Below are 18,185 nucleotides of genomic sequence, written 5' to 3'. Positions count from 1 at the left end.
TGAATATGTTAGTCAGTTATTTGGATTGAGAAGGGTTGTGGAGGGGTAGAAAAGAGGGAAAAGTTTAGAATGGTTTGTTTTAGGGGATCGGTATAGTAAAAGAGGTGTCAGATGATGCAAGGACGGGTAGAGTAGGAGAGAGTCTAGAAAGGGTTATTTTAGTGATCATAGTAGTGGTATGGGGTTTGGGATAAATGAGAGAGTGGATATAGAGGATATATTGATAGATGTATAGGATGAGAGATAGGGTAGTGCATTGGAAAGAGTAGTAGAAAGAAAGAAGTTTGAGATGAGTTAGAAGGTTGGGCTAGAAGATATATTGATCGAAGTATAGGCTGAGAAATAGGGTAGTGCATTGGAATTGCTAAATTAGAAGAAAGTGATAAATATATAAATCCATAAGTACATTGAAAGTATGTAGATAAATAAAGGAGGTAAGTATATTGGGCAGCATTTCTGGCCCTGGTCCTGGTTAGTCTCGAACAGCCTCAAACAGGCAACTGCCCTTGTCCTCTCTGTCCTTAACAGGCTCAAACAGGCAACTGCCCTTGTCCTCTCTGCCCTTTACAGGCTCAAACAGGCAACTGCCCTTGTCCCCTCTGCCCTTAGCCTTGACGCCCGGGCTGAGACATTCTAATGGTATGAATAGGTCTAAAAAAAACTGGAATACAACATCCTCATTGAAAGATAATCAAAAGCAAGCCCTAAAAAGTTATTTAGCAGAAACAGTTTATTTGAGTGTATACTTTGAAGACTCAACATTTTTTAATCTAGAGACTACTTTCTTTCCCTGCTGGCATGCAGAGTTTAAAGCAAGGAAACAGGGATGAGAAGTTAGGGGTGGATGGAGGGATGAGTAGAAAAGATAGAGTGAGTGCATATTGCTTTCATAAGCAACAAGACACATTAAAGATGGAAGTTTATATTAAAATAGATTGAACAGTGGCAGTAGGAATGTGCCCCTTTTTGACATGGTTGCCCCCACTTTTTGCCCTAGTACGGATGCCTTTCAACTGAAAGTGCACTGGGTCCAGATCCCCAGTGCTCTTTCCCCAAAACAAGATGTCATAATAAATCTAGTACTGGCATCAGCACAAATTCAAGACAAGGTGCTTGACACCAAACACCATGGGCTCCAGTGCAGTCATCATGTAGCCGAACAACCTGCAATGAATGCTTGGTGTGCCTTTATAGCTGTGGTAATGGTTTTATCTATTTTACATAAATGTATTACTGTCTTTTTACCGAATGTTTCTAACTAATTTGACTTATTATGGTATGCTTTATCGAGTCATATTGCTGCCCCTGCTAAATGGCAGAGTCTGGTCCTGTCACTTCCCAGAACTCAGCAAAAAATGAAGTCAGGTAAGATAATATAAGGGTAACCCTTCTACAAAGTCCAGAAGAACACATGGTAATGTTTAACACAGACATTCAAGCTTGTTGGACATGAACAGTGTGTGAACTAAATAAAGGTGCACTGTAGGAGAGAAACTGGATTTTTATGAAAACAATGGCATTTGTAAAAATGCCAACCCTATTATGGCAATTACTTTTGAATATGCTCCGGCCATATTGTGATAAATTGTTTGTTTCCTCATAGAGTGTCCATTTCACAAGCCCCTCGGGTTTGAGTCTGGGGCTGTAACTGCAGACCAGATATCCTGTTCCGGTCAGGAGCAGTATACTGGGTGGTATTCGTCATGGACAGCCAACAAGGCACGTCTTAATGGACAAGGCTTTGGGTAAGGATAAAAACTCATTCACTTTCCATCAGAGATCTTGATTGAGGTGTTATTTAATAAAAACAGATCAACTGGTAAATGTGTTCCATTTGTTAAGTCTTTAGTGTTCAGGGGGCGTGGCCACAGAGGCGGCCAAGATGGCTGCCTTTGCCTGAAGCTCCGCCGGTCGGGCTAGGCAAACTACATTTTTCCTGATGTGTACTCGCTTCCAGCACCAGCGAGCACCCTCCATCTGCTCCTGACGACCGGCGTAACGTCCCGATGCCTGGTGGTAACGGCGCCGTCGGGCTGGGCTTTGGTGAAGCGACCCGAAGTTAGAGGCGGGCGCGGCCCTGCGGCCCTCTCCTGACGCAGATCCATCGGCCTATGGGTGGGGTGAGTGCGACCGTGGTTAGGGTCCGGCGGTGCCCTGCGCTCATCCCTCATGGCCTTTGTGGGCTCTCTTCCCCCCGTCCCTCTCGCTGCTGCTGGATGCCTCTGGATCTTTACCGGCCTGGTGTGTGTCTCGGTGCTGGGGCCTAGATTGCGGGTTGCGGCGAGAGGTGGGGCGGCCTAGTGCGGAGGCCCCTACGCATTCCTCCGAGACAGTGGCGGCGCTGGGCCTGACCGGGCTTGCTTGCTCCAGCCCCCCGCCCCACCTGCATACCAACTGTCGGCCGAAATCTGTGTGTGCTGGCTTGGGAAATTGCGAGTGGGCGTGTGAAGTAAGACTCACCATTTTCACCCTGCTGCTTTGCCTTGAGTGGCACCAGATGCCTCTTGATGTTGGGTCTTCCCCTGAAGGCTGGCACTCACTGAGACCCTTCCTGCATCACTGGCTCTCGCCACATATACTTCTGCGCCTTGCCGATCTCCCTGTGGCCTTCTTGTCGGCCCCGGACTCCATTCTCTGACCCTCGCGACCCGAGGGGGGCCATGGAAGCTCTGCCGCACTGCCATCCGGCTTACACTTCTGTTCGCTGCTTCTTGCTTGCGCCTGTCCCAGTTGCCTCACTCCAGTTGTACACTTACCTGCTTGCCAGACGTCCTTCAGCGGATCTATGTTGGCGTAGTAGCCACTGATCACTGGCCGCTGTGAGTTCCTTCCCCTGCCTTTAACGCTGCCAGAATCACCTTTCCACCCACACTCTGTGCCTCTCTGCCCTCGGATTGTCCTGCCGCTGCACCCGTGCTGGTCATCCACTTAGCTTCCATACTCTGCCTACGAAATGGGAAAGAAAGACCCAAATCAACGCAAGCTGCAATTCGACAAGGCACGGGCCCCACCTCGGACTCCCCCCTTGACCCGACTAATGGGGCCATGTGCTCCAACGGTACGGAGGGCTTGGCTTCACTGACCACGGCCATGCTCAACGAAATGAGGGCTGGCTTCAAGTCACGTGATAACAGATTTGATGATCTGGACAAGAAATTGGCTGATATGGGGTCGAAGATTCAAGTTCACGCTCGAAGGCTGGATGTGGTGGAGTCAAGAGTGTCGGACATTGAGGAAGGCTCCTCTTCCTCGCTGAAACGGCTGGACAGGCTGGAAAAGATCCTCAAGGACGTGGCCATCAAGAATGAGGACTTAGAGGCCCGTAGCTGCCGAAATAACATCAGGATCATTGGCGTTTCGGAGACGACCCCTACTGGACGTATGGACATCTTTGTTGAAAAACTTCTCACAGAGCTGTTTGGTAGAGATACGTTTACACAGGACTTCGTGGTTGAGCGTGCTCACCGATCATTGGGCCCCCGTACTCGGCTGGGTCTCCCCCCACGCCCCATCATAGCTAGACTCATGAATTTTAGAGATAGAGATGCTGCTCTCTGTTCAGCTCGCGACATGGGAGACTTCCAGTGGCAAGGGAATAAATTGTCTTTCTACCCAGACTTTACCATCATGGTTCAAGATGTCCGGCGCAAATTTAATTTTGTAAAAGCTACATTGAAGGACTTGGGCCTTAGTTACGGCATGCTGTATCTGGCACGACTGAGGGTCGACTTGGATGGCAGAACTCGCATCTTTGACACTCCCACTGAGGCGCAGGAATTTTGCCATAACTACAAGGGGAGTCGCTCTGGTACAGTTGTTGAGCCGACTACTGGCTCCCCGTCCCGGGGGGGGGGGCTCGCAGGCCAGCGTTGATCTATTCTCCGATCCTGGGACAGGTTGATTGCCATGTTATATTATCACTGTGTTCTGCTGTGTTTTTTCACGTTCATGTCTTTCTTATTTGCACTTTGAACTCATATTGCTCTTTGCCCGACCGGCGTGGCGTTGCCTCGCCCTATGGTGAATGCCAAAGGTTTTTTTGTTTCGTATGATATTTTTGCTATGTGCTTATCAGTCTCCTATTGTGGTTGGTATACTCACACTGCACTCCTTGTTGAATCAAGAAAATTGGGGTATGCCTCTTTGTGGTTAAATAAAGGCTGGGTGGCAGGGGGGTTATTTGTTCAGTTTTATAGTACGTTTAGAATCATTGCTCAGGTTGTCAGTATGTGGCAAAAGAATTGCAAGTATTGCAACTATGCTGTATTTCAGATTTTCTTATGGTTAAATTAGGCCATCAGCCCGGCCCTTCCGGGCTCTCTCGGATGCCATGGAACGTTAGGGGTCTGAATAACACTAAGAAGCGCAGACAAGTCCTCAACTATATAGTTTGACACAACATTGACATTGTGTTTATGCAGGAGACACATCTGTCCACTTCCGACCCTTCCTCCGTCGCCAAGAGCTGGGGTTCGCACAGATTTTTCTCCAATTATAGTCGGTATGCCAGGGGGGTTGCCATATTCATACATAAACGGGTCCCCTTTGCATTACACAAAACCTTGACTGATGTTGAGAGTCGGACACTGATTGTTACAGGTTCCCTCCTAGGACAAAAGATTTCGTTTATTGGGGTTTATGGCCCAAACACAGACTCCCCCTCCTTTTTCCACGACCTACATGTACAGCTCCTCTCACTTGATCCTGGATTATTGATAATGGGGGGCGACTTCAATCTGTTGATTGACCCTGCTAGGGATAGTACTTCCACCTCTTCTGACGTCGAATCACGCTCCTGGCAAGCCCTACATGGCATTTGCACTCACTTCTCCCTGATAGATATTGAGAAGCAACTGCACCTGTGTCTCCCAGACTTCACTCACTACTCTGGGTTTCATAATACCTGGACTAGGATAGGCTATTGGTTAGTCTCCCCGGAAACCACAGGCTGGGTGGATGTTCTACTCACTTTACCCCATACTCTTTCGGACCACTCTCCGGTTGTTCTTAAGTTACAAATTCCCAGACCAGGTGGCTTCGAGCGACAATGGCGCTTTCCTGGGAAGGCATTATCAGATCCAATTTTTCTTGAGGGAGTTCGTGAGGCCATTGAGGACTATTTCAAACTTAACACTGGCTCTGTGGACACCTGGGCAGTTCTCTGAGAGGGGTTCAAGGCCTACATCAGAGGCGTATGCATTGCCAAACATGCTAGAGTGCTCCGTGATTTGTGCGCCACGTTAAATCGCATTGAAACTGACATCGCCGCTCTGGACCGGGAACTATCGGTCACCACCTCCGATACAGGCGAGGCCAGACGGCTAGAATTGATGCTTGAATTTAGAGACGCAGCTGAACAGGAGTTATTGTTTCTGCAGAAACAGATCACCGCGCAGCGTTATGGTGAAGGCGAGAGGCCTGGTAAATTGCTGGCTCAGACCCTGCAGCCCCCTCAGGATTCCTCCTACATCACGGAGATTATCGGCCCAAATGACACCATGCTACATTCGACTCCAGACATATGTGATTCCTTTCTAGCTTATTATAAAGCGCTATATACATCCAGAATCTCGGGAGATATGCGTGAACAGGGTGACTATCTTGCATAGATTGCAATGGTCTATTTAGGGAGATATATGCAGGACTTCTTGGCAGTTCCCATTACCCAAGACGGCATTTTGGAGGCCATAGAGGCTCTGCGGGGCTCGTCTGCTCCTGGAGCTGTGCATTTCCACTTGAATGGTGTCAGGACTCGGTTAAATATCTTGGGGTCCAGATCCATCTTGATACCACTACCATGATTAGGCTAAACTACGGCAGAGCGATTAGTTCTCTCGAATCGCAGATTGTGAAATGGCTGCGCCTGCCGTTGTCCATGGCGGAGAGGGTTGCCATTATTAAAATGGTGGTCCTCCCGCGATTTCTATACCTTTTTAATAACATTCCCATCCCGCTCACCCAATCCTTCTTCTCTCAATTGCGTTCACTGTTATTACGCCTCATTTGGAGGGATAAAGCGCCTCGGGTTAGTTGGCGGACTCTGACCCTACCATATGCTAGAGGGTGCTTCGCGGTCCCAGACTTCTATTCATATTATTTGATAGCACAATGCTGCTACGCTCATGCCTGGTTTCATCCAGATGCCCGCATCCCCTATTTGAAACCTGAAGCAGACTTAGTGCTGCCTCGCCTTCTTTCCGACATTCTACCTACCGGATTCCCTCATGACCCCCACGACATTCAAACGGTATCGGCCACGTGCTGGGCATGGGACAGACAGCGCAGACTGTTGGGCCTTGAACAACTGTATTCTCCTGCATTACCCCTAGCCAGCCCTTCTTTGTTCCCTATAACGGCTGGGACTTTGATTAAACGCACGTTGGCAAAATTTCACATTTGCACTGTAGGCGACCTATTCCCTGAGGGCCACGTCTTTTCGGTGTTGGAGGATGCCCGATTTTCTGAACGTACTTTCATGGATACGTTCGTTTTGACACAGCTGCACTCCATGCTTCGGGCTTCCTTTTGTTGCTACCCGACTGCCCCTGAACCTACTCCACCATTGACACTGCTTATTCAAAATCCTACCGGTGCTCATTTGGTCTCCAAATTATACAAGCAATGTAGTGAATCCATTCCTTTTTCGGACGTCAAGGTGCGAGCTGCATGGGAGGGAGACTTGGGAAAACCTATAACAGATGACCAATGGGAACATTGCTGTAGGGCGACTAAGGAGGTCTCCTTAAACAGTAGGCACAAACTTCTACATTTTAAGTTTCTTCGCAGAATGTATCACACTCCAGCACATTTGCACAGAATTGACCCTAGTAGGCCCCATCACTGTCAGAAATGTGGAGCTCCTTTTGCTGATTTTGCACACCTCTCTTGGACTTGCCCTAAGATACACCTTTATTGGTCCTCGATCCACACCACACTTGGCGAAATGCTTTCTATGCAGCTAGAACTCACCCCTGAGATCGCATTGCTGGGGTATGTGGTTAATTTCCCTTGGGGGGTGGGGGGGGGGGGTCAGGCAATGGCTGCACTGGGCTTTCTGCTGGCCAAAAGGGAGGTTGATTTGCTATGGGGCAGTAAGAGATCCCCTACGCGGGAGGCATGGCTTCATAGTTTGCCGTTCTGTGATGTAAACAGCGAGGAATACTCCACTCTGATTGCTGACCCGTCACACCCAGTGGATATTTAGGGCCCTTATAGGGATTACATCGCCAAGACCAGACCTGATCTACCCTCACAGACATCAAGGGGGATTGTTCCGGAGGGGGTTGGCTAGACATGGGTTTTTTTGGGGGGGGTTTGTTATCGTTCTCTGTTTTTATGCTTATCCTTAGACGGTTGCCACTGGTGTAGCTGTGTTTCAGGCGAAGTTCTGGCCTCTCCGAGAACCACGATACTCAAATATTGCTGATCTGTGTTTTGCACACGTTTGCTTCATTATTGATACTTGTCTGCAATACATTCTCCATGTACATCTTTACCTGCTCTTCTGAACATTTGTTTGGATTTGTATGCTCTTTTTGCTACTGCTGATGTAATACTATGCAATGTACTGACCCTTTGTTTTATTCCTGTATGCAAAAAATGGGAAAAATAAAGTATTTAAAAAAAGTCTTTAGTGTTCAGACAAGTACAGATTTGCTAAGCAGTGAAGACTGTCTCTCTCTCCTGTGGTAGGTCCTGCTTGTTGATTGGCATGGCCGCCCCCAGGAGTGAATTAACGGCCATTGTACAAAGTCAAGTGGTGAGAGACTGGGGCTGCCTGAGCAGAAAGTCCTTGTTGATGAGAGCCTCCACTGATCACACCCCATTCCTCTATCGTCTTCAGCTGCTGAATGAACATTACAAAGCTAGTCGAGAATGGGAGAACCGTGCACAGATTGGACTAGTTTTTTGCTGATTTAATCCCACCCTCTGTATTTGAGGGGTCTTTTCAGGTCTTCCTGAGACAAGGAGAGGTGTTGTTTGTGAGCAGGTACCTTGCAGAAACGGATACACGTGACCACCTTTGTCCACCTGAGGAATTTCTATCTGAACGACTAGTGTACTGGCATATGGAAAGGCATGAGTAGGAGAGAAAACCACCCATTCTACCCTTTTTCCCACCTGGACTTAAAGGGGTTGCTTTAGGTAATCCTCTATCTCCTGGGTTTACTGCCTAGCAAATTAATAATCCCATCCACTCACACTAAAATGTGAAAATCTCTGAGGAGGAGCCCCTAAGCAGACACAAGTAGCTCTTACTTGATATTGATAATGCTCAGCAGGTGTTTCTCCACCTATGTTGTGCGAAGGGATTGTCCTATAAAATGTTTTCCACTCCTTATGTTTTTTTAGTCTGTCTTTGCTCTCTGTAGGCTGTCATACTGAATGGTAGCCTGAATTTCCTCATAGAATTCAATCGCTTCTGGGACATCGCTTCCATTGCTAACTTCATATGTTCTTAGTTTCCTCAGATTCATTAAACTCTGCCCACCATTTAATCTGGGGGTCAGAGTAGGTAGTCGGCAAGGTTATGAGTTCTCAGATGTTATTATAACTTGACCTAATACTCCTGTACCTGGAAGATCTGCTTCTTGATTTTAAAGAAGGGCAAGGTACAGATTTCTGACGAGAGCAATAGAGACAGCATGTGAATAGTCAAGACTTGCAAAAGATGTCCATATGTTAAGACTAACATGCTGCGATAACCAGAGGATCACAACTGTCTGCTCTATCGGTATTACTATTTGGCAGATGTAATGTCCTATTGGCATACACAACTTCTGTACACATGCTTATGGATCCTCATGCAGTCACACTGCTTCCAGTCCACAGCGACTGCCATCAATCATGAGTTCAGTGTGTCAATGTGGATCACAGAGGGCCTGGTGGTGTCAGTCAGCAGTGCATCTTTCAGGGCTTCTTGGTCCTTCTCAGACCTTATCCACCTACACAGAATCTTCAGGAAGGACTCAGAGTAACCATGTGAGGAATGAACCTCCAACAGTAAGTGGAAGCTTTACAGTTCAGGCACATTCTTAGAGACGCAGGCGGCTTTTAGATATTTTACCTACTGTGGGTCAGAAGAGACACTGTCAGCAATTAACATATTCTCCATCAAGTACCAAGTTGGGCCTCAGAAACTCACATATGTCTCTGGGTGTCCATTATCCTGGCGTTCTCCTAATACCACTCACAGGGGTCAAAATGGTGTCTTTGTAATGTGGCTTTCTTGACTTTAATTAGACATGTCTCAGCATGGAGAGATGAGTAGGACATGGTTTGAACCCCTGTATGTCGGCATCATAAAGAGCCTTGTGTCAATCAACAAACCTTTATACATATGACAAATTCTAGTATTGCATATCATTGTATGCTTATAAGAATGATTGTATGTGTATAGCAGTGAGCATCAAAATAAACAATCATGCCTCACATAGAGTAGCTGCAGCCCAGAACCTGAGCCTTCAATTTTTACTACTAATCCATCATACTTCGTTAAAATCCTCGCAGTATTGGCCTGGTGTGTAAATTGCACCCAATAGCTGCAGCCACGGTGGGGCCGGGGGGGGGGGGTGGCGGGGGCATTTCGAGGGACGATACAGAGGGACAATTAAATATATAATGAATTTTCCCTCAGCCTCGTCTGTCGGAATCCTCCCCCACCCGGCCCCACTGCTGTTACCTGCATGGACCGCGGCTGGATAGCTGTAGAGCATTGGTGAGAGAATTTGTGCTTTTTAATGCCCCAATATTGGGAAGAGGTATCTCCTGTCCTCCTGCTCCGTAATCAAAACAAAACTGGAGCACCTGCTACTATCTAATGTTTCTCACCTAAAAAAACGATCCCTTCCCCACATTCCTTTTCCACTTTCATTCCATGCCCACTGTCAAGCCGACTGCCTAAATCCACTTCACTTTGTCGCCCATCCTGCTACTTTTCAGCCCTTCCTGATACCTTCATAAAAGGCAGGAGCTCTTCACTTCTTCACAAGTATAATAACTGCTCCTCCTGTCAAAGGAAAGCTACTCACATTCCATAGCCCTTGGAAGAATTTGAGATTTGGTCTGACATTACCCCAAGACCATTTTATTTTAATACATTTAAATATGATACACTTGCTTATCGGGCTTTCAGACAACTCTCTTCATCCATTGGTCTGTTGGTGTCTCATTTACATTTGGGTTCTGCCCACCGCAGCATGCAGTAAAGGGCACTGAGTCAACCCACTTCAGCCCCTGGCTTATCTCTCTGTGGGAGACATCATTCAACTCTTGCACAAGGTGCACCTACACACACAGAGAAAAAATAGTCCTCTTGTACAGTTTTACCAAAACAAAATCATAAACTGACAAAGCAAAAAGTTTACAATTGGCTCCTGTCCTACTGTATTTACCAATGTTAGTTTCAAAAGCATCCAACTTGTTAGTTTCTACTTCAGCTCTTGTGTCAGGTTATCTTCAATCAAATCGTGTTTGAGCCCCTTGAGGTCTAAAAACTATGTAACGTAGGACAAGCTTCCTTGAGATGAATGCTCCTTTAACAATCTTTGCAAATCTCTAGTCGAAGTCATACAGAGGAAAGCCATAACTTTTTTCAATCAGCAAACCTTTGTCCATATTTCACTAGTTTCCAAGCTAATGTTCTTTTTCTGCAATTACTACCAGAACAGTCGCTTATCCTTACATACCTACAGTGAATACGGGACTAGTTGAACTCAGGAGAATTTCAATCCTTTCTTTCAAAAGAATTGATATTCGTCGGAACTTTGACTGCTGAAAGTTTGAAATCCCAAAAGCGCTGATTTCTCTATACTAATTGCAATGACCAAAAATTTGGCTCCATAGTTTTGACTGACTCTAACCTCAACCTCATACCGAATATTTTTTTTACCTAAAGTCATAATTTCTTTCATCTAAAAAATGTATTAGCTTTTTAAAACGTACATCTTGACAAAAATCTGTTTTAAACAAGCCTAACTAATTATAATGTACGTAGCTTGTGTGTTTTTTACATGTATTTTTATTATATTTAAAAACATCTACATCTACTTTTAATGTTACCATGTTCCCATTTAAAACCCAAGTTAACATCAATTGGCTAAAGAAGAATAGTTTCAATCTCTTATCATTTTAAAGGACAATTTTTTTCACTAAGGTCCTTTAAAAACTTTCACTCATTCACATCATCTGTCCACCTTCTTAGTAAAATACTTTTCTAGTAAAATTCCTAAGATACCCTTTCAATTAGACATCTCTGCAAGACTTTGGGTATTTGTATTTCCCGTTAAGATGCATTTTTGGGTCGACACAATCACTCCTTTTAACTCATATGGTGTGAGTGTGTTGGTCACATTCTAGGGTTTGGTCTCACTCAAAAATCTAGACACCCCATATTACTTGTTTACACAATGATGATGATGCTATTTAAGACTTTTTCTGGTTTGTCACTCTTTGCTCTTGGCAGGTGTGCCTGGCTTTCAAAGTTTCAAGACAACAGCCAGTGGTTGCAGATTGATCTGAAGGAGCTGAAGGTTATTTCCGGCATCCTGACCCAAGGGCGCTGCGATGCCGACGAATGGATGACGAAGTACAGCGTGCAGTACCGGTTCGATGACACCCTGAACTGGGTTTACTACAAGGACCAGACTGGGAACAACCGGGTGAGAGAATTTTGATAAGTTGGTAATGGTGTTTTTTTGCAAGAAGATTTTTGCTGGCAGAAATTCTGCACAAATAAGCGCGTAAATCCTCGGAAAATTAAATTTTGTGAAGTTATTCCCAATGATGTGCTATATCCAGGGCCACTGGAATTATGCGGCAGGAGAGGGCCAAATTATGTGGCAAGGTTGAATAAATTAGGCAGTAAGAAAAGGCAAATTATGCTGCATAATACAGCACATTTTGGATTAGAATTGCTTCATTAGTGCATCATGTTTAAACTTGGTAACACACTCTGGGCATTGGTTGCACTTAATTAGTACCAGTTTAACAGTCAAATATAGCAATAATGAACAGAAAAGTGACAAGTCCTGCTTTGCAAAGTGCCTTCCACTGCGCGGCACTGTATTTTCAGTTACTTTTTAACCATTTGCGCTTAAAACTATTTTTATTGCTAATATCTGTAGATTATGCAGCAGATGATGGATTATGTAGCAAATGCGAACAAATCTATAACTATGCGAAAATCGCAGCGGCAGCACCATTGCTTTTGAAGGTTATTGATTTGCATACTAAGGACAGATGCCTATTGGATGGGATCTATCGGAATAAAATCACGCTGCATAATGTAGGCCTGCGGACATAACTCACTTGCTGTTTCTATTTATTTTAATTGTTTCCGTCTTGTTTGCAGGTCTTCTATGGAAACTCTGATCGACAGTCATCTGTCCAAAATTTCTTGCGCCCTCCGATTGTTGCCCGCTACATCCGAATTATCCCGCTGGGATGGCACGTGCGCATTGCAATCAGAATGGAGCTCTTGGAGTGCATGAGCAAATGTGCTTGAGGACGCGTGACTGACGTGGGGGCGGGGCCGGAAGTCCCTTTCTTCACCGGAGTTCAAAGGTGATCAGCCCCACTGTGGGGGTTTGTCCGCAAATAATTGGAAGCGAGGAGCATAATAAGAAGATATGTTCCTTTTGACATTGTTTTGTCTTTTGTGACGTCACAGGAAGCTACGCTGTGGCTATGTGACACCCACTATGGAAATGTCGAAGGTAGCTCAGTAGTCGTTTCAGGTCTAATGCGAGGCTGCTGTTTACATCTGTGGAGTCATCTGTGTAATGTGAACACTAGAATTAAATATGCACTAATTGCATCAAAAACCAAGCGGTGCCCTCCATTTGTTCAAAGATACTAAATAACTGTTCAGCCGACCTCAACCTCATATTACAGTGGGCATTCACCATGACAACAAACACTGGCAAAGCCAACAGGTCTGGTGCAGTGAAAAAAACACACAAAAGCTAACTATTATTTTCTATATACAATGCCTCTAAGAGATAAACAATTTAATGTGTGATGACGGAGTGTACTTTTGGATGTAAAATGGACCCTCGTGCATTCCAACACAAGCATTCCACAGAAGGCGGGCTTATACAGCAAAGAAGATATAGCATGATATTAGAGAAATCATCTTCCGGGTGAAGACAAAGATAACTCTATTTATATTTTAAAGTGTTGGTAGCAATAGGTCTTCAGACAGCTGGGCTGTCAAGCCAGACCTAAAAATAGTATAGGAGAGGTATTAACCTAAGGTTCTGGCTCAGTGGTGCTGTATTTGGGTGATTAGGGCCACATGTAGAGTTAGGTGATAAAGGAAAGCATTCCAGGTGCTAAATCATATGCAGAATCCACTGTCTGAACTTTGTGTGCCACCCTTGCCCCTGTGGTAGACTATCTTCTGGATGTAACCCCTAAATGACATTCATTTGTTTATAAGGTGTGACTGATAGGGAGGGCTGTGCCTTATAGGGTCTCTGTGCCTGATGGGAGTGACTATATGAGAAGGAGGTGACTGTACCTTGTGCCATGAGCTAGTAGAACTAGAGTTTACACACCTTATTAGGATGAAAATATTTATTTCTTTAGAAGCATTGCAATAATTAGTACACTTTTCTAATATGAAAAATCTGCCTCATTTTCTTAATAAAGTCCGGTTTTGACATTCCTATCCACCTGTAATAAGAAAATGAGATAGCTTCTAAAGTGTAATAACTGATTACAGTTAAATTGTGAAATTCACAATGTTTGCAGCCACCGCCAGCAGACATTATGAAGGGCAGGTCATGGAGAATAATTACAACCGATGTTTAGAAAATCAAACCTAGAGTTTCACAAATAGCAACCATAATTGTTCATATAAAGGAGAAACAACCCAAGGATTTAAGCTCTAAGCTTTTTGAGAGAAGTTAATGGTGGCCATGTATTTTAAGGTATAAAATACTCCCTGCCTTTTGGCAAAAGGATATTGCAAGTCACCTCAGGGAATGTGGAGGCCTCTGGTCAGCTCATTCCATTTCTGAAAGAAGGTTGACATCCTTCCCCTGGTCAGAGAATCATGAGAGCATCTTGCAAAGGTCTCAGTGTGGTTTTTGGGTAGGCAGGTAAGGATGAGGAGGAATGAGACTACACGCATCTGCTCCTCTCTGCATGTCTCTATCGCTGAAACATTTCCAATGCTTTGTATGCTCTACTAGTAAGTGCTCTTCATCAAAAGACACATTTAAAGACCTGAGTTTGGACATCACTAGAGGAACCAGAAGTTCTCGGGCAGGCATGTCTGTAAAGAAAAAATAAGCCCATTGACACCAGCCTGGTCAAGTCGCATTGCTTGTTCCTCAGTACCCACTGTGTCAATGTGCTTTACAGAAGTATATTAGGAGGTTGGGTGCAAGCAGAGCAGAGGATGGTAGTGCTTCATTGAGCCCCTCAATCCGATCTTTCACGGCCCCAGGCAAGGAGTGTCCGGCTTGGTGGATCACAGGCCAGGTCGTACAACAGAAGGGTCAGGATTTGCTTGGGGCTGTAATGTTCTAGTGATGAGGGGGCAGCTTAAAGAGGTTCCCATCCACATTGCAGCAAGATTCAAAATCATAGGCATGCCACAGCAGGGCATCTGGAGGAGTGGCTTTGCTGGTGAGAAATAGCATGCTGAATCATGCCAGGTGCAGCAACATTAGTGAAAGGACAGAAAATAGCCTGGGGCTCTTTGGAAGCACACAGGACATTGGGCGTAACTGATAACATCTCTTCCACTGGACGCCAAGAGGAGCAGTAGGAAACAGGCAGGGTCCTCAGAGGTGGATCCCTGCAATCAAACAAGAATAGCCCTGGAGTCCCAGTGAGGAAATTGGCCACATGGATGCTAGTTGCAGACACATTACCAAGATTGAGAGGCAAACAGTAGAAATAATGAAGGATTTTTCACCAAATATCCGATGAAGAAGAAGAACCAGGAGAAGGGAGAGAATTGAGAAGTGGTCACTGGCAAGGCTCCTACAAGGATAAATAGAAACGATCTGTGCACTTTAAACGATTATGAAAAAATTAGAAGGGGTTGCAAAATCAATTGTGGAAATGGGAGTCCAGAATCGGAAAGGTAGGGCTGTGTGCGTCGGAAGTGAAGAATGCAGTTTCTACAGTGGAGGCATGTGTGCCTAAAGCGAAAGGGATTTTGACTGCAGAGACATTGAAGCTTTAAGAGGTAGCAATGTTTTAGCAGGGATCCATTAAAGATCCGATGTTGCTGGAAGAGAAATATGAGGTGCTTGGCAATGCCAAGAGCCCGATTAACAATCGGGTGCTGGGTTTCCCCGCCACCAGCTAACAATATAACTAAGGTCCAAAAGACCTTTATCCAGACTACCTGACCCGTTCTGTCCACAGTGAAAAAGTCAATTCCTTGACTTCGAGATCCGGATCTTCGTACTCCCCTCGAGTGACGGAGATCAGATCCAGAGTGTCCTGAAGCCATCCTTTAGACAGTACTGACCTGCAAATGTAAATAAAATTGCTCCTTTTTTCTCTGATGTAAGTGCACTCATCCAGGGAAGATGGAAAAAACTAACAAATATATGAGCAGCCTGCCTAATGTGTGTTTCTGCCATAGTGTGGAATCCAGCTAAACCAAGAGTGACTTATGGCAACAAAATGTTCCCTTTCAAAGAGCCTGAGGAAGCAAAATGCTTCACGGAATGACTGAAACCCCTTTTTTAAATCTCTGATTGCAATCTGTACGATTGTGGTACTGGTACTATGCAATGTAGCATGCTTGTATGCGATGTGCATTGAGGAAGAGTGATAAGGAAGTAGTGGTTAACAATAACTGTGTGATCAGAATTCTACCTTTGTTGTCCTCCTCCCTTTTGCTCCCTTCCTTTCCCACATTCACCCTGTTCCCTTTAATGTGCCACAAACAGAGATTTGGCCATTCTTTTTCAATGATAGGTGAACAATCCTATTAAAATTCAGCAACATATGCTGTGTATTTGGGAGGCTGTCCATACTGTGGGCTTGAATCACAAAGGGACTTACTTGTAGTTAAGGTACCAGTGCAGAGTCTCTGCACTCTTGGTGGGGTGTCTGTTGTCGTTGATGCTATAGATTGCGGATCACCAAAGCCACCCAGGAGGCCCTGGCCGAGCTGGAGCCAACAGCTGAGCATGGCCTGGAACGTCTCCCATGCATGCACTGCCACAGACCCTAGGACTGCTCCCAGTCCTGAGGTGAGCGGGACGACTTGCAGACGAGCTCACCGCACACCTGGGGGAACCCTATCACACCTGCTACCTGTTACACCCATGGTTGGTTATGTTGTGAGTAATGGGGCAGCATATGCTTCTAGTAGGCCAATGTGGGGTGAGGATATGTTGGGGGTATGGGGTGTTTGTGGTGTTATTGTTGTTTCTGGATCCATGCATGCCCAAGATAGTTTGGATTTCCACACATATTTGCCTAGTATCCAGCCCTACACTGTGTTCTCACGCCTTCTCAACTGGTTAACCTGTGATTGCCCAGTCAATTCATCGATCCTGCACCCTCTCCATCCCCCATGACGTCCTTCTCCTTTATGTCTGGAATGTAAATGGGCTACTTGATCACACTAAAAGGACGGGACATGAATGGACCACTTAATCGCACTAAAAGGACAGCTGCCTGTGCCGTGCCAGACGCACCCCCCCATCTGTCCTGATAGTGCAGGAAACTTACTTATTAGGCTCCTCATGTCCCTTTCTGCTCCGCTTTGGATATAACCATGTAATATACTCAGGGTTTATACGATGGTCTAGGGAGACGGCTATACTGCTCCATAAGAACTAACCCTTTGCGGTGACAGCCAACACAACTGATCCTCATGATAGATTTGTTGTTGTGGAAGGCTTTCTAGAGACTGAACAATACAACTTTCAGATTGTTCATATAACACCGAAAATTGATATGTGTTTTTCAAAAGTTGCTTCTATTTTAAAATTAAACAAAATCTAAGAGATCAGCAAAACAATAGAGCCACTCTAATACAAAGTGAAATCTGCATTGCAGCATAATATGATACAGCATCAACTAAAACACAAACACTCTAGTGCAAAAGCTGCTTTTTATTAAAGACAATCTGGAAGGTCCATTCGAAAAATACATTGTGCTTAGTAAAAAGTAACAATTTCCATGCCCATAAAGTTGCCACAGAATAATTTAACAACATATTTCTTATTTAAATATGTACAGTCACAAAAATATTTTTACAGAAAAGAAAAAAAACATAACAATACATGCCGGAAAAGAAAAATTGTTATGGCATTTTAACATTGTAATGGAATTTGTGTATATACAATTTACAAATGGTTCATAAAACTAATCTTTAAATTGTACATGTTTAGATAATTTTTTTCTTGGAAGGTAAACAAGGACAACAAATTGCACGTACTTGAAAATGCAAGGAAACATACGGCACAAGTGAAAAAGGTGCATTTTACAATTCACATGACCAAACAGTGAAAATTGATCATTTGGTACTTATGGCCAACGGTCACGACTTAGTCATTTACTGTGAACTCACATATCTTTATTACAAAATTTGAGAAGATGGCCTATTTCTGTTGGCATCACTTGTATACTATAATTATGTTCACTTAATGTGAGGCATGAGGGCGGGATCTATAGGCTGGTAACTCTATCATATGAAGTGAGCTTGTTTGCCAAGCAAGTGTGGTTACCGGAATGCACACACAGTAGAAATATTTTACTGGACCAAAAATACAAAAGCCTTTCCCTTTATAGAATTTTACACAAACTTGATTATAAAACACCTAATAATGTAATGTTACAAAATAATTCTTGGTTTACAAAATATGGCACTCCTTTGCTCTGCCTCTGATAACACACACACTCGCAGGTGATCTATTGTCAGGATTACAATTTTCTAAACCAGGGGTGTAAATGCAGGATCAGACGAGCTGGATTCATATCAGATTTCCAGAAAAAACACCAGATAAATTTAAATACATACATTTAAATGGGAATAATTTACATAATCATCGGGGTAATCCAGCATGCGTCCACTCTACAGACCTAGATTGGACACCTAGGTTCTAAAGGGGAACAATCTTTACAGCGATGCCTTTATCACTCAATGTCTTTATCATGGAGGTATTTGTGCACACATGGTAGGATTGGTAATGTATATGTGT

At 44.6% G+C, this 18,185-nt stretch overlaps 1 protein-coding gene across 1 annotated transcript in view; it reads left to right on the top strand.

The window, feature by feature from the left end:
• Positions 1-12,762, top strand: part of RS1 (retinoschisin 1) — an 87,076-nt gene extending 74,314 nt beyond the window's left edge. The window contains exons 5-7 of the mRNA XM_086933307.1: positions 1,604-1,745; positions 11,465-11,660; positions 12,353-12,762. Coding sequence (XP_086789433.1) covers positions 1,604-1,745; positions 11,465-11,660; positions 12,353-12,505 — 491 coding nt within the window. The 3' untranslated portion in view covers positions 12,506-12,762. The remainder of the gene's footprint in view (positions 1-1,603; positions 1,746-11,464; positions 11,661-12,352) is intronic.
• Positions 12,763-18,185: the final 5,423 nt, after the last annotated feature.

Source organism: Lissotriton vulgaris, chromosome 8, assembly GCF_964263255.1.
Source record: "Lissotriton vulgaris chromosome 8, aLisVul1.2, whole genome shotgun sequence".
NCBI classification, from domain to species: Eukaryota; Metazoa; Chordata; class Amphibia; order Caudata; family Salamandridae; genus Lissotriton; species Lissotriton vulgaris.
The sequence above is the reverse complement of the archived record's forward strand: the minus strand, read 5'-3'. Positions and strand labels throughout refer to the sequence as shown.